Genomic DNA, 16,905 nt, shown 5'->3' with positions numbered 1-16,905 from the left:
CAGGGCAGTGAGAAGCCCCTGCCCCATGGATGATCTGTTTTCATAGGTTTTCTTGCTACAGAATATAGGGTTCTCTGGGATGTGTGAATGGGTAAGCTGAGAACAAATGTGATATTGACACTCAGGCATCCAGCTACTGAAAGGACATTGTAGCAGGAAGGGAGAAGGTGGGAGACCCCTTACCGGATGGGAAAAGTTTGCAGCTCACTACAACTTTACCTACAATGCCACTTGTATCAGCCAGTGAGATTTCTTCACCAGGGCTATGTGCAAAACAAATACACCCACGGCTACCCCTATCTCTCACTAAGACTTTGCAGAATCCAGAGTCAGGGCATACCCCAGGTAAACTGTGCTGGGACACTGGAGCCCTCAACCAAGTCCTTGTTAGAAGAACTGAGCTAACTCAGAAGATGGGAGCTTGCCTTGGATCTGGCAGGGGGGTGGGAAAGGGGGAGGTACATTTTCTGGGAGAAACACAGGGAAAAGTCATTTTTAGTTTGAGCATTTTGTAATCCTGGTATCGTAATAGTTGCAATGACTGAGTACTTCTATCACTGAATAGAAAGCCCTATGACTAGTTCCTTTATATCAGACACATAGATGTCACACACAAACCCACTACCCCTATACCACTCTATGGGCAACAGGTAGCATTGAGCTCATTGTTGGGGAGAGACTTACAGAGGAGACTGGATCATGCCAAACCATTTTTTAAAATAAAAAAAAAAAACCTGCCTTGATTTGGAGACCTGATGATGGCAGGGTTTTATTAAAAGGCTGAAACATGTCCTAGAACATGTGGAATTTTTTTTATTTTGGTCACTGCACACAGAAGCCTTAGAGAATTGCCACCCATCCTGGGGAATCAACACACCTTCTTACCTTGTTTTTATTTGTGTCTCTTTTTCTATCTCTGTGCCTCTGTCTCCCTGTCTGCCAATTCCCTGGGTCTGTGTCTACCTGTCAGGATGTATGTCTGTCTGCCTTTTTCTGTGTATGTCTCTATATCTGTCTCCTTGTCTGTCAATTATACATCATGTCCATCTCTGTCTAGGTCTCTGCCTATCTCTGCGTATGACTGCCTCTGTGTGTGTGTATGTGTGTGTGTGTGTGTGTGTGTGTGTGTGTGTATTTCTTGCCACCATCCTCTTCCATCTCTCTCCATCTCTCTTTCCCTTTCTTCCATTCAGTTCTATCCAGAATTTAATTGACTTAAAAAGATAAAACTTTGGCTGGCTTTTCCTTCAATTGCCCATTAACAAAAATGGATGAAGACCTGTGGCCCCAAATACGCACACCAGTCACCAAAAGGTCAAACACCATCGACCACCTCTCCTTCGAGAGGCCATGACATGCACAGAGATAATCTCAGTCTTAAACATGCAATGTCAGGTAGCATTTGAGTTGAGTGATTAAGGCAGATTGATTCCCAAAGCAACCCCCTAGGATAGCACAAACAGAGGAATAAGCCATCAGCCCTACAGTACCACCAGCTGTCACCACTCGCCGAGCTCTTACCCACACTGGCCAACAAGGAGGGTGCTGGAGACGGGCGCCCGAGACCAGCCCCCCACGTTGTGGAGTGCTCTAAGGATGGCGATGCACTGCCTGACACAGTGGCCATAGTCCTTCTCTCTTAGCATGGAGGCCCAGAGACCCAAGCTCCGGGCTAGTGCATCGCTTGTCACTGGGCTTGTTTTGGAGCAGATGCCCCTGAGAAATTTTGTAAATGCCTTGGGACTAAGATAAACAGCTGAGGCCCCCACTGTGTATTTAATTCAGTTCTTCACACTTTTATTGAATGTCCACTTCTTATGCCCCCAGCCCATACCTGTGAACTTCAGTAGGTCCCACACAACGCAAGTATTATCAGAAGGTGAGGGCAGTGCCCAGTGTTGGCAGTTAACTAATAAGAAACATGGCAGAGACTACTTGAAATCCTTCTGCCACAGGACACAAATACTGAAGAGGAGGGTCTCGGAAGGAAGGCATCCCCTCTCTGTGTGAGACATATTTATTTTGTCATTTTTAAAAGGACAAGGTTTTCTTCTCTGAAATTCTTCCTTGGCACCTGATATTTTCAGAATAACTAACATTTCTTGTTACTTGTGTCGACTGGCACAATCAGCTGACCCCTGTGTTGTTTGGGGAAAGAGGACAATAAGATTAATCTGAAAAGATCCTTAATTTCTAAGTGAAACAGAAATGGCCTGACTTTCCTGCTAATTATAGAGAGTAGTGTTCTTCACCTTAACTCAAAATATCTCTCTCTGGAAGTCTCCACATTTACTGTGCCCCTGGTGTGAACCAGTTAAGGTAGGTGGCTTTTCGGTCTGGCCCATCACTCCCCTTCAGGGCTCCTTGACATCAGCCACTGGGCCAAGCAGTGCTTGACAGCCTCTGACCAACTGGTACCAGGGCCTTCCTTACTCCATAGTTCTGCCCTCCTGTCCCTCAGTCAAGGAGATCCTCTTTATTTCCTTCTTGACTTCGGGGGGGTGGGGGGCGGATCTCCCAGATGATGCACCTATAGCATGACACTACATAAACCTATGGGACTGTTCCTTGCACCTTCCCACCTCCAAAACTTATCTGGGATCTTCTCTTGCTCACAAGCCATTAAATGCTCATTTGTTCCTCCTGACCAGCTTAATCCAGGGGTCCATAATCTAAGTTTGGGGAATGGAGAAGGTTCTTAGATCTCTCAGGTCTCTTGCATATATGCCCCGGCCCACCCTCACCTCAGGGGATTCCTGCCCTGACCACACTCCTAGAGCAGGGATGGAGAACCTGTGGCCTCAAGGCCACATGTGGCCCTCTAGGTCCTTGGTCAAAGGGCCACACTCAAGGACCTGGACGGCCACTTGTGGCCTCGGGCCTCAAGGCTGAGGTTCTCCACCCCTGTCCTAGAGCATCTCTCCCTTGCTTCCATTCAGTTTGCTAAAAGGCCAGGACCATCTTGGCCAGGTCGGGATGAGCTGCAGCAATGGATAACAATTCCACTCAGTCCCTCTGCAGATTTGGTTTTTGTGGAGTGTTTTTTTAATACTTTTTTTTTATACTTTTCACTCCACATCCTAAATGAGCACAAGAAACCTGGGGACCACTGTGGGACTTCAGTCCTGTCCCACTCACTACCCTGCACCAGATGGCCCATCTCCTTGCTCTGAATCTTCAGTGATTTGGATGTGAATCCAGGTTGGACACCAGAAATAAATTAAGAGTTTGAACTACAAGATGTCCTTCAAAGTTCAATGAAGGGGGAGGGCTTCCTTTGGCTTGGGTTGAGTTGGGAACCCCCTTCTCCCCTCCCCCTTCCCTGCCCTCACACTTGGAACCTTTTCACCACCACAAAACCTCCCATTCTAAGGCATCAACACAACACAACAGTCTGTTCTCACACCCTTCCTCCTCCCCATAAACACTCACAGCCTCGAGCCTAAATGAGATCCATTGTTTAATGACAAAACAGGACTTTTAACTTGTGTGACTGAGCTCTCAACCAGAGGTTAACAAAAGCTGTGGAATGAGAGCAAGGGGACAAGGGGCAGGAAGCAATGAGGGGCAGCTTCCTCCATGTCTTTCCTCTTGTCACTTAGACTAGTGGTTTCTCCCTCGGTGACTCCAGGCCACAGCCACCACCCCCACTGATACCCAGTAAAACCAAATAACCCAGTTCCATGATTTCCAAGCTGTTGAAGGAAAGGGAGGAGAACAAGGTCCTCAGAAAGAGACAAACAGGTAGGACTCTAGGCAGAGATGAACAGCAACAGGTAGTTTTATCAGGGAAGGTTTGCAAGAAGGGAGAGAAATGCCTCTGAGACCTTGAGAGTCAGAAAGAAACTAGGGAGGCAGCATTTGTGAGGAAGTACAGAGTAGTGGATAGGGTACCGGCCTCAAAGTCAGAGAAAGCTGGGTTCAAGTGCCCTCGGCAAATGTGCCTCAGTTTCCTCATCTGTAAAATGAAGGAGTTGGCCTCTCAGGTCCCTTCCAGCTCTAAATCTATGCCCTATGGTCCTAGAGAAACAAGTAGCTTTTTTGTGTACAAGGTTACAGGGGAATCCTTCCATTTACACCCACCACCGGGCAAGAAGCAGGTCACAGCCCAACCCTGACAAGTCAGAGAGCTTTACCGCGGCAGGCACCACAGCAGGCTTTTCGGTAGTACCAGTGTGTGCACAACTTCACCTTCAGCACCAGGGCACAGTTGGCTGTGGCTTTGTCCTCACAGTTTTCATCTAGACAATAGAAATCAGGCCATGAGACAATTCAGCTGTTCCCATCCCTACCACCTGCCTCATGTCCCAAGGTCTCCCCAAGCCCGCACCTGGAGCTTCTGTGGGACACAGCTGCACTTGGCACATCTGCTTGGCCTCCGGCTTGGAACTCAAGTCACATCCCTGGCCCAACTCCTCTCCTTGGTAACATTTGACCTCTCGTAGCCTCAGTCCCATGCCACAAGTCTTACTGCACTGTCCACAGCCCAAGAGGGACAGGGAGAAGAAATAAAAAGTGATGGTTAAAAGCAAAATCCTAACTTGGGGCTGTATCAGAGGATTGTAGATTTAAAGCTGGATTCTAATCCTCTCATTTTACAGACTGAGAAAATTGAGGCACACAGAGTTTAAGTGACTTGCCTAGGATCCCATAGCTAGTAAAGCATCTAAGGCTGGATTGGAACTCAGATTTTCCTGACTACAAGTATAGTTTGCTATACTGTGTCACCTATCTACCAATCAAACAACCAAGTCACATTTATCATGAACCTATTATGTTTCAGGTATCCTGTTCGGTGCCAGAAATACAAATAGAAAAGTGGCTTTCCCTCTTCATTTTAAGGCCTCAGCCATCACAATTTCCATTCCCTTGTTCTGGTCCCTTAGCTCAATATACAAAATCCCTCTATCTAGCATAAGCCACGAGGAACTTGGGGGAACCATAATGGAGAGAGAGCATATTATAATAGATAGGACTCTGGATTTAGAGTCAGAAAGACCCCTATTGAGTCCTGCCTCAGATCAGACACTTACTAGCTCTATGACACCCTGGGAGATCCCTTAAATTGTCTGGGTCTAATGTCTCCTTGTCTGTAAAATGAGGGAGTTTGATGGGACTGGATGACCTCCAAAACCTCTGGGTCCAGCTCTAAATCTGTCTCCTTATGATTCAATTCCCTTTTCCATTAACTTAAGACACAAAATCCATCAGCCCGAGAGCCACTGAGACCTTGGGGGATTTATGATCAAGTGACCTCTGCCACTGCTCCTGGAAAAGGTGTGTCAACCCACACTCGATGGCACTCCTCTCCATTCTTGTAACTTTCGGGCCCAAAGTGCCCTTCTCTGCCTTCTACTGCCGCATTTGTGTGTTTCTTCCTCCTGTTAAAATTTGAATTCTTTGGAGGCAAGGCCTGCATTTGTATCTGTAGCATCTAGCACACAGCTTGGCACATAGTAAATGCTTAATAAATGCCTTTCCATTAATTGATCCATATTTCCTTGAGCATCATCATATCTAAGATTCACCATTCCTTCCAGACTCCTTAGGCCATGCCAGCATCCATTATGCTTCCCCCACTTTCCAGAGAGAGTAACTCCAAGGAACACGTCTATCCCATTAGAAGAGAAATCTCGCCTCATCCCCAGACCCACACAGGACTGGCTCATCCTCTGCAAAGGTGTTTGTACCACTCAGAACCCAGAGGTCACTAATCCTCCCCCTGGGGACTGAGTGACTGGCAAAGAAGAAGGGAAATCAGCCAACTTGAGTTTTATTCAGAAAAATAGCAGCAGTGACAGGCCTTCAGCTGACTCTGTCCAGCACCACAAACCAGAGTATAGTGGTTAATGCTTTAAGATCAAAGGATCATGAACTTGGAGCTGGAAGGACCCTGATGGGTCACCTGGTCCAAACTCTATTTTACAGATGAGTAAACTGAGGCCGAGAAAGGCAAAGCCTACAGTTACACAGGTGATTTTAATCAGGTAACACACACAGATCACAAAGGGAGTGGCAGCTCTGGGATTTGAATTTGACTCCAGATCCAACAAACTTTCAACTATACCATATTGATGGGAAAGATAGAAATAATGAGAGCAGGAATCTATTCCAACCCTAAACCCCATTCCTCTGCAATGCCCCCTCTATCCTCCATGGGGGAACATCTCCTGCTACTCATAATTCCCCACTCTTTTGCCATTGCTATTATGTCTCCCTCCATCTCCTTACCTGAGACCAAGCTGTGGTGAACCAGATGGAACAGGGTCTCTTGAAACAAGGTGCTTGTACCTCCGGTTTGTGGGAGCCATCACAGTGCCCTTCAGGGTACTCACGGTATACTCCATTCTCCAGCCCTGCACACAGCACCCTGCGGATCTTCACCCCTCGGCCACAGCTGGCATTGCACTAGGGTCAGAGAGAAGAAAGAAGTGCTATGAGAGCAGTAAAACTTGGTGTCCTTACCATCACTCAGCTACAGTCTGTCTTGGTGTCTTGTCCTTCTCCCTGTGGGACGATGAAACTGGCAGGTTTTCAGCTAGGAGAAACATAGCCCAAGACTGAGACTGTTTTGCCAACAGTTCTCCCCAATCCCTACTGTGAAGTACCTCTTGACCTCTGACCTTGTCCTCCTAAGCTTCTCTCCATTCCATTCATTCATTCGTTCGTTCATTCATTCATTCAACAAGGTTTTATTAAAGTCATAGTAGTCAAGGGGGAAAAGTAGCATGCCCAGAGGATAGAAGACCAGTGTTGGAGTCAGGAAGACCTAGCTGGATTTAAGTCCTGTCTCTGACGCAAATCAGCTGGGTGACCATTGACAAGTCCCTTGACCTCCCACTATCCCAGGCAATTCTCTAAATTACAACAGGAAGCAAAGTCACCTAGCCCAAATCAGTCTCATCTTAGAGATGAGGAAAGCGTCTCCAAAAGAAGAAGAGATTTAAGGGCATCTAAAATCCCCAGAGGGTGAGTTGAAAGGACATGAAGCCAATGGCAGACAAAAGTGTCCAGAAAGGCAGAGTTTAGAAACCAGTGAGTTGAGGAGTAAAGGTACCATTCTTAGAGCGGAGTAATATGACAAAATTAGAATGAGCTCTGTGGGGGGCAAGCCTGCTACCCACATCTTCTGGGAAGTCCAAGGGGAGGATAGGGAGAAAACCATCCAAGCAAAGGAGTGATATTTTTGCCCCCTACTGGGAATTTCCTGAAATTGCCACCTTTGGTCCTTGACAAAGCACTCCTGCCTGCTCCACCACTTTCCCCCAAAGTTTCCAGAAAGGGCAAAGAAGAGACACATAATTGGACACACTGCCTGCCCGACTCACATCTCTTCTGCCAGCATCTCCAGGAGAGTCCAAGTTACGGATGAGCTGCTGATCTGCATTATAAGAGGGAGTTTCCACACCAGAAAGTCCTCAAACCAATAAAATCACAGATTCAGAACAATACACGTTTTTTAATGCACCATGCTCTTGGCACACAAAGACTAAACAAAACGGTCCCTGCCCTTGAGTTTACAATCTAATGACAGGAAATCTGCTCGACTTATTTCTGTCACAGTTGGCAAACTGATCTTACAACACAGATCATGGAACCCCCATTCTCCTCCCACCCCCACATACATACACACTCAATAAACTCCAAAGGCTCCCTATTACTTCCAGGATCAAATATAAAATTCTCTCTTTGACTTTTAAAGCCTTTCATCACCTGGCTGGCCTATTCCTCCCTTTCCAGTCTTCTCATACCTTATCCCTTATCACACTTACTCTGTGGTCCCATGACCCTGGATTCCTGGCTGATCCTGGAACACAACTCTAGCTCCCAGTTCTTGGTCATTTTCAGACTGTCCCTCAGGTCTAGAAGGCCTCTCCTCACCTTGACTTCCTGACTTCTCTAGCTTCCTACAAGTCTCAGATAGAGTCCCACCCTCTGTAAGAAGCATTTTCCAGTCCTCCTTAACCTTAGTGTCTTCCCTCTGAAATTATCTCCAATTTTTCCCATATATATGCTATTTGGACAGAGTTGTCTAGATGTTGTGATTGTTAGACTGTAAGCTCCTTGAGGGCAGGGACTGAGGGGTTTTCTTTGGCGGGGGGACGGGGGGTAGTAGGATATGTCTTTCTTTGTATCCCCAGCACGTAGTAGATGATTAATAAATGCTTGATGGCTATTTGATATGACTTGTCTCAATGACCAGAAATCCTTCTCCACCCCAAATTCCCAGAGGGTGTGTTACCAGGGGATGAAGAAGCCAGGAAAACAAAGTTTGGAAGCCAGCGAGTAAAGGTAACCATTCTTGGAGCAGAGTAATATGATGAAATGGGAATGAGTTCTATGGGGGTAAGCCTGCTACCCACATCTTCCCGCAAGTGCAAGGGGAGGATGGGGAAAAAACCATCCAGGCAAAAGAATGATGCTCTTTCCCCCTAGTGGGGATTTCCGAAAATTGCCAAATTGACAAAGCACTCCTAGATACTCCTAAGCAGGTACTCCACCATTTTCCCCAAAGTTTCCAAGAAGGGTAAGGAGGAGACACACAGTTGGACTGCCTGCCCAAGCAGGCATATCTACTACCAGCATCCCCGGAAGAATACAAGTCCCCAGATCCAGGTCTTATCAATATGGCCATCTATCCCATGACTCTACAGGCTTATTCCAGCAGGGTGACAGTAATATAAAATCATCCTGATTCCTCCATAGTTGAGTCCCCAGGGTCACTTCTAAGACATATCCATTCCTTGTCTTGAAGTTTTTCTCCTGTGTCTCTAGGGTAAGAACCTGAGCCTCCCTCAACCTGCCACCGTCTTCCCTCCTAAAAGCAGGCAACCCCCCCCCCCAACCAAGCAGCACTTTCTTTTTTTAAGCAATCGGGGTTAAGTAACTTGCTCAAGGTTACATGGCCAGTTATTTCTGGGTGTGGTGCTGAGTGTCTGAGCCCAGGATTCGATCTCCAGGTCATCCCAACACTAGAGCTGGTGCTCTTACTCGCTGAGCCACCTGGCCACCCCTTAAGCAGCACTTTCTTACTGAGACTCACCTGTTCCCACCCCTGCTCCACCCAGTGGGCAGGGCAATTCCAGCTTCCACAGGGATAAACAGCTAGTGGCTTCATGACTGGGTCACACTGGGAACCCGAGATCACCTTCCCCTCCAAATTTCGACATGAGATGATTCGGCTCATCCGTCCCTCACCGCAGGTGCCTGAACACTTGGAGAAACATGGGATCATTGGGTGGGTCATTTGGGAGCTTTGGGGAGGCAACATAGTCTTGCTTAAATAGCTCTCACCGATGGTACTTAGATATCTGTCCTTACAAATTTGTCCTTATTTGCTAAGAGTTCTCTAAATCTTCACTATTCCCTACTCCCTCACAGAAAACCCTTGCTTCCTTGGAAAGGGAAATAAGTTTCAGACTGTGGGGCATTGAGCTCATTGAGCTGAAACTAGGGGTATGTTGGGTATAGTTTTTCTCCATCTCGGTCATCTTCAACTGAGACCTCATTTCTTCCTGTCACTTATATACATTTATTGCCCAAGGATCACAAAAGGCTGAAGGAACAGAAAACTCGCTGGCAGGCAGGACTCACCGGTCCCCAGTCAGAAGCAGTCCACTGCCGATCACAGGGTGGACCCAGACACTCCTTCTCGCTGGCTGGCCTCGTGGCCTCATTACACAGCGACAGCTCCACGGAGCAGCGCACCTCTCTCCTCATAGTCCCTTGCCCACCACATCGAGCTGAGCACTGGGCCCCCCAGGGAGAAAGAGAGGAGAAGAGGCAGGCTGACATAGTATGGTTACAGTAAATCAGTTTAATTCTAACCAGAGATCCAGCATCACGACAGCCCGCACATAAACCAAGCACACCAAGGATGTGAGCAAATCCTAAAGTTTGATGGACATCTCATTTTCTTTTACTGAGTGAAGTCATCTTACTACAGTGAAGGAGGCAGACCTGTCTCTTATTCCTTTGCCAGTTTTGCATTTGTCTGAATCTTTCCTGCTTACCACACAAATACAAGAATAGAGACAGAGGGTGCCCCTCTTTCTAAAGAGAATTAATTCATCATATGAAAACACCCTCTGCGTCTCCCAGGTGAATTCTTTCAGTGGTCATAGTCAAGATAAAGTGGATTCAGGGTCACCAGGACATTCAGAAATCTGTGAAAGGCCTAGTCAACAGCACCATCACCCCCCAACCCCCCAGACCACTCATTCCAAGGATGTCAAACTGAGGACACGTCCATACCTCGGACCATTCAGAGAGCTCCCACTGAGGGCCACAGGCCTTGTTCCTGCACACCTTCTTTTCCAGGGGCCGTGCCAGCCCAGCTGCCACACATAACTCATCGTAGACAGAGCTGTCAAAGCCAGGGGCCAGCATCCTCCAGCATCGGACCATGCGGGCCTGGTGGCCCTCCCCACAAGTCCTCGAGCACTCGCTCCATCGACTGGTCTCCCACCTCCATGCAGAGAAAAACAGACAATCCACAGACACAGAGGGGGCTGAGCCATGGTTCTCAGGAAAGACATGGGCCATCGATGCCTCAGGCCCAGAGAGACATTTAAAAGAATAGTAGAAATGGGCCAGTAGAAAGAGTTTGGGGTTAGAGTCAGAGGGTCTGGGCTCATTGCCATTTCATTATCTGTGTAAATTTGGACGTCACAACTCTTCTGAGCCTAAGCGTATTATTCATCTGTAAAATGAGAAGGGTTGAACTGGATGGCCTTTAAAGCTCCTTGTAGGGGGTGCCATAGTGAATAGAACACCAGGCCTGGAGGCAGGAAGACCCGAGTTCAAATCTGGCCTCAGACACTTATTAGCTGTGTGACTCTGAGCAAGTTTGCCTCAGTTTCCTCCTCTATAAAATGAGCTGGAGAAAGAAATGGCAAAACACTGAAGTATCTTTGCCAAGAAAACCCCAAATGAGGTCACAAAGAGTCAGACCTGACTGAAATGACAACAATACTCTGATCCTACCAAGAACTCTTAAAGGTTACCAAACTGGCCATGGAACAGCCATGTCTTACAGGATACAGATTGGGCACGTCCCCAGTCCCCAGACTCCACTGAAGAAGCTGTCTTAGCTTCTTGGCCTAACTCTGTCCTGGCACATTTCTCCCTCTGACCTCTTTAGTCAGTCACTTAACGGTTGATGATCTGATAAGTTCAGAGGAAGCACTGAATACTGATCTTTTCCTAAAGCTTAGCAAGTGCTAAGTAATTAGTAATTATACTATACTTAATATAGTATATGTAGTAATTATACTATATATAATATATAAACAGTAATTATAATTATATATACACACATGTTATATGTAATATTATATTATATATATTTTATATGTAAATAATTATAATTATCCAACCAGAAAGAGTTGGATAAACTTCACTATATGCAGAGTACTCTATTAGGTAACTGAGGCAGAAAATAATAAAATATACAGCAGTGCCTTCTACAGATTTGGGTACATGATAGGTGCTCTGTGTGTGCTTGTGGAATAAATAAAAGGTGAGACACAAACCCTTCTCTCAAAGAACTTTGGATGCATGATTGCAGTTTTCTATCTGTTAAAAGCAAAAACCTATGAGACATGAAATTTGAGGTCAAAGCTAATACCATGAGGTATGAAAGCTGGGGTCTGGGACCCTGGGGTGACAATAAGAGATAATGAGCATTTGGGGACCTTGAGGCAAGCACAAACAACATTCTCAAATCAACATTTTTAAATAAATTCAACTCAGAGGGAAGAGACTCGGACTCAAAATCACTCATGGGTAGGGGAGAGCAGGGTGGGAAGGGTTGGAGAGGAGCTCATCTGGGATACAGGCCCCAATACGGTGGGGTGGAAGGGGACATTTAGCAGGCTATCTGTCTCCCTGGTGGCTCACCTGGGTTGGCAATCCCTCCCCATGCAGAGCTCATGGGCAGGCTCTGGACGGGTCATGGCGTCACAGTAGGCCTCTTCTACTTCCACTCCATCATAACGCACACACATGGCATAGGAGACACTGATACCTGCTGGACAATCAGGATGGCCCTCAGCCAGAAAGCCCCTGAGAGACCCCACAGCAAAACAACGTTCCAGATTCTTTCCACACAGAGTCATAGCCAGAGTTAGGCCTCCTGTAGTCCAGATCAGCTGGGAAAGAGGCCCCCAATACTATCAGCTCATAGGCTGAAGTGTTAGGCACACTTAGAGGAGAAAAACCAGTGAGTGAGGAGCCAAGAAGACTTCTCCCTTCACACACTAGGAAAGGCCTCTCGTCCACCCTCAGCCCGGTGAGCTCTTCCTCTCTTCCCCCTCAAAGCTCAGTGTGAGGCTGTTCATTTGGACCTACCTGAGGTACAGGTGGAGCTGCAGGGGGCCTGGGCAGAGACCTTCCAGCGGTACAGATCAGCCCGGCTGACGTCATGATGGTCGAGAGGACTCACGTTAAAATCATTGCTGAGGAGAAAGGCCAGCGTGAGGCACCGAGAGAGGAGTGGCTTAAAGCCACTGTAAGGCTAGGAATGGAATCAAACATAACTTCTTCAGAAATCCCTGTGTCCTGGCAACCCCCCTCTTAGGCCTCATGTCGGCCACCTGGATTACTTGTCTCCCTTCCTGACCCAACAAAAGCTATTATCTCCACATGGATTATTAGCTTTTCTCTTTTCTTTATTTCTTTCCCTCTTTCTTACTCCAGAAAAGGAATGTTTGCTTTCATGAGGCCCTAGAGTCTGTCTACCTTGACAAAGGAAAAGTGGAGCCTAGCCGGGCCTCATTATTCCCCTCTCACCAATGAGCTCAATTTCAATTCAAGGACCCCAAGCCAGAAATGCAGAAAGGGTTTCCCTAATAGGATTCTGGTACAATGATTCCTTATCATTACAAACATTCTCTCAATTTGTCACTCTTTATTAAGTGATAGGTGGGTGGCACAATGGATAGGGTTGGATTTAGAGTTAGGAAGACCCAAGTCTGAGTCCTGACTCCCACACTTCATGAGCTGTGTGACCCTGGGCAAGTGACTTCAGCTTTCTCAGCCTCACTTTCCTTATTTAGAAATAATTATGAATAGCCCCCGCTTCCCAGGGTTGTTGGGAGTCTCAAATGAGATAAAATATATGAAAAATTCTGCAAACTTTAAAAGTGCTGTTATATATCATATGATATTATATTAGTATAATATAATATACCATGTCATATTATACTATATCATGTTATAGCATAACATAAACTATACTATATTATACTATCATGCTTTTTCATATTATATTATGTTCTATATTATATATTACATTACATTATTATATAATATCTTATCATATTGTATCGTACCATACCGTAACCACACCATACCATACTATACTATACCATACATAAAAACTAGCTATTTTAGGTGGCAAAGGAAGCCAGATTCCCCAATAAGGAGGGAACTTTGTATTACCCCTACCCAACGAAGGGCTTAGCCCCTGTCGTTTCTGCACGTAGTAGATTCCAACAGTCCCTCTCACCTCTCCATGCCAGGGGATTGCAGGGTCTCTGCCTGAAGCTCGAGGCCTAAGCCCAGCTGGAAGTCTGAATCAGACGCAGGGCTCCGCTCAGCAGCTGCCATGGTGGGGCTCACAAAAACCACCTCCTCCTCCAGAAAGGCCTCAGAGGCGAATGTTTTGGATAGTCCTTCTTGCCAGCCTGTGGTTGACTGGATCAGTGGCTCTGAAGTTGGGCTTCTCCAGCGCCCAGGAGTGGTAAGCTGTTGTAGCTTTCGGCAGAAGGCAGATCGTTGGGAGTCCCGGTGACACAGTTTCTGAAAGACGTGCAATTGGGTCATCCCAGCCCGCCTCCTCTCCAGTAGCCCTGGACCAATCACAGGGTGTGGAATGGCAGTGCTGGTGGAAACTTGGCTCCGTTGGAAGGCTGGAAGGCAAAAGCAAGACAGATCACAAGGACTCACCACTTCCCAATCTAGGGGCACCCAGATCTCCAGCGCCCAGGAGAGACATATCGTATCATACCCCAATGCAATCCAATGACAAGGGGCATTAAGAGGAAGAAAGTATCCTCCACATCTTGGATGGGCAAAGAAGGCTTATTTGATGGATTTTAGGTCATATCCACCCTTGCTATCACTGGTATTTGGGGATTCCATTAGATATGCTAATGGCCCGTAGTTTGATCAAGTCAGTGTGGCATAGTAGATTGCATTTCAGGCTTGGAACCAGACTCAGAGTCAAATCCCAACTCTGACACAGACTAATTGTTTGACTCTGGGTAAGTCCCTTAACCGCTAACCTCAGGTCCCTTGGTCCTACCTCCTAGGTCATAGATGGATTTTAGAGCTGGAAGAGACCATCAAGTCCAAGCCCTTTGTTTTGTCTTGTTTTTTGTTTCAGTTTGCTTTTTTTGGAGGGAGGAAGGCAGGGCAATTGGGGTTAAGTGACTTGCCCAAGGTCACACAGTTAGTAAGTGTTTCATTTTGCTTTTTGTGGAGGGAGAAAGGCAGGGCAATTGGGGTTAAGTGACTTGCCCAAGGTCACACAGTTAGTAAGTGTTAAGCATCTGAGGTCGGATTTGAACTCAGGTCCTCCTGACTCGAGGGCTGGTGCTCTATTCACTGCTCCACCTAGCCGCCTCCCAAGTCCTTTGTTTTATAGATGAAGAGCTGAGTCCCAGAGATGTCAAATGATTTTCCCAAGATAACACAAGTAGTAAGTGGCACAGCCAGGATTTGACACAGATCATCTAGATTCCAAATTCAGGGATATTTCTAAGGTACCATGCAAAGAGTTCTCCAAGCTGACAAAAATCACAAATCCTCCATGTATTCTTTGAATTTCTCTCTATGTATAAGATTTAGGATCAAGGATGATGCTTTTTATAGATTTGAAGAGTTTGATTCACAAAGGATTTCCTTTTCCTATGAATAGCTTTGGTTTGGGTTTTTTTAAGGATATGAACAGGCAGTTTTCAAAAGAACAAACACGAGGCAGCTGGGTGGTGCAGTGAATAGAGCACCGGCCCTGTGAATGGAGTCAGGAGCACCTGAGTTCAAATTCAGCCTCAGACACTTAACACTTACCAGCTGTGTGACCTTGGGCAAATACTTAACCCCAATTGCCCTGCCTTCCCCCCTCCAAAAAAAAAATATAGAGAAGAATGCAAAGGAAAGTTCAGAAGAGAACATAAACACAATCATGCAGTGTTGGAACTGATATGCTGAATTTAATATACTTTTTAAAAAGTACATAACTGAGATTGTTTCAAATACTGTCTTCTTTTCCTCTTCTTTTATAAGAATATAATTTTATTCGATGATGCTTGTCATATTCATAATAATAAAAAATAATTTTAAATTGAGTGTAATAGGCATGTTGATTCATTGCTAGTAAAAAGCATAAATCACAAAAATAATCATACACTTTGACTCACTAATTCCCTGGATATATACCCTGAAAGGCATTATTAAAAAAAAATTGCTACCAGTTCAAAGATTTTGATGACAGCATTATATAACTTCAAAAAAACAAGTAACTTAAATCTCATTTGGTCCACTCAGTCACCAAGGTTTATTAATTCTACCTCCACAATATCAGTGGCACAGAAGATAGAACAATAGACCTAGAGTCAGCCTCAGATATTTACTAGCTGTGTGACCCTGGGAAAGTCACTTAACCTCTATTTGCCTCAGTTTCCTCATCTGTAAAATGGGACAAAAATAGAACTTACCTCCCAGGGTTATTGTGGGGATCAAAAGAGATAATAAGTGTAAAGTGATAATAATTGTAAAAAAGATAATAATTATTAAGGGCAGTACCCAAATATTATATATATATGTGGTGCCCAAAAATAATATGTGGTACCCAAATATTATATATAATTATAAAGCACAGTATATGGTGTGTAGTAAGTACAATATAAATGTTAGTCATCATCATCATGATTATTATTCCATTCAGATGGCCACCACCCTAATTTAGTTCCTCAGCACTAATTACCTGGATCTCTGAAGTAGCTTCCTAATTAGTCTCTCTATATTCTCTCTCTCTATCTCTCTGTCTCTATCTCTCTCTCTCTGTCTCTCTGTCTCTCTTCCTCTCCCCTCCCCTCCCCTCCCCTCCTCTCCTCTCCTCTCCAAATAGCAACTCCTCTGATTGGCATTTAAAGCCCTTCACAGCTGGGTCTAGGTTACCTTTCCAGGCTTGCTGTCCATTACTCCCCTTCATAAAACTCATGGTTCAGCAAACTGGCCTCACATACAACATCGTGTCTGTGCCTTGGCACAGCTGTCCACACATACCTAGAGTGCCCTCCCTCCTCTTCTCTGCCTGTTAGCATCACCTTCATTAGGCCTTTTTCTGACACACATGCCCCCAGCATCGCCCACCCTTGAGCTCCTAAGGCTCCCTTTAAAATTACCTACTCACTTTGCATATATTTTGCATATGCTTAAATGTGTACCTGTTGTCTCCCCAATAAAATAGAAGCTCTTTGAGAACAGGGATTTTTTCATTTTTATCTTTGTCTCTCTATACTGACTAGGACAGTGCTTGGCACATAGTAGGCATTTAATAAATGTTTGTTGACTGAGCGATAGTTAAATGAATTGTGATGCATTGATATAATGGACTTAAGACCAATAAGTATGAAGAATACAAAGAAATCTATAAGTCTCCTTTTGAAATTAGGGGGAAAAAGGGAAAACATAAAAAGAAGAATAAAGTACATACTATGACCAAAAAGAGGAAAACTGAATGCAAACGACAGAAAAGGAATGGATGAAAATTATTATAAAGCCAAATACACTGAAATGAATTTAAATGTAAATAATTACTAAGCAAATTCAGTTGGTTGAACTGATGTTCAATTTTTTATATAAAACATTGAACTTAAAAACATCTGGCCTTAGACA

At 45.4% G+C, this 16,905-nt stretch overlaps 1 protein-coding gene across 1 annotated transcript in view; it reads right to left on the bottom strand.

Moving 5' to 3' along the window:
• Window positions 1-4,122: 4,122 nt before the first annotated feature.
• The window catches only part of LOC138144245 (ADAMTS-like protein 2), a 32,429-nt gene continuing 19,646 nt past the window's right edge, over window positions 4,123-16,905 (bottom strand). Inside the window, exons 9-17 of the mRNA XM_069065608.1 lie at window positions 13,511-13,913; window positions 12,352-12,458; window positions 11,902-12,028; window positions 10,255-10,468; window positions 9,595-9,750; window positions 9,044-9,214; window positions 6,232-6,408; window positions 4,331-4,475; window positions 4,123-4,241 (exon numbers count right to left, since the gene is read on the bottom strand). Of these exons, the coding sequence (XP_068921709.1) occupies window positions 4,123-4,241; window positions 4,331-4,475; window positions 6,232-6,408; window positions 9,044-9,214; window positions 9,595-9,750; window positions 10,255-10,468; window positions 11,902-12,028; window positions 12,352-12,458; window positions 13,511-13,913 (1,619 nt within the window). The remainder of the gene's footprint in view (window positions 4,242-4,330; window positions 4,476-6,231; window positions 6,409-9,043; window positions 9,215-9,594; window positions 9,751-10,254; window positions 10,469-11,901; window positions 12,029-12,351; window positions 12,459-13,510; window positions 13,914-16,905) is intronic.

The sequence above is a fragment of the Petaurus breviceps genome, unplaced genomic scaffold (assembly GCF_028583685.1).
Source record: "Petaurus breviceps papuanus isolate PSGF00001 unplaced genomic scaffold, PetGlider_PUasm1.0 90692, whole genome shotgun sequence".
Taxonomy (NCBI): domain Eukaryota; kingdom Metazoa; phylum Chordata; class Mammalia; order Diprotodontia; family Petauridae; genus Petaurus; species Petaurus breviceps.
Note: the sequence above shows the minus strand (reverse complement) of the source record. Positions and strands in the feature narration are given on the sequence as shown.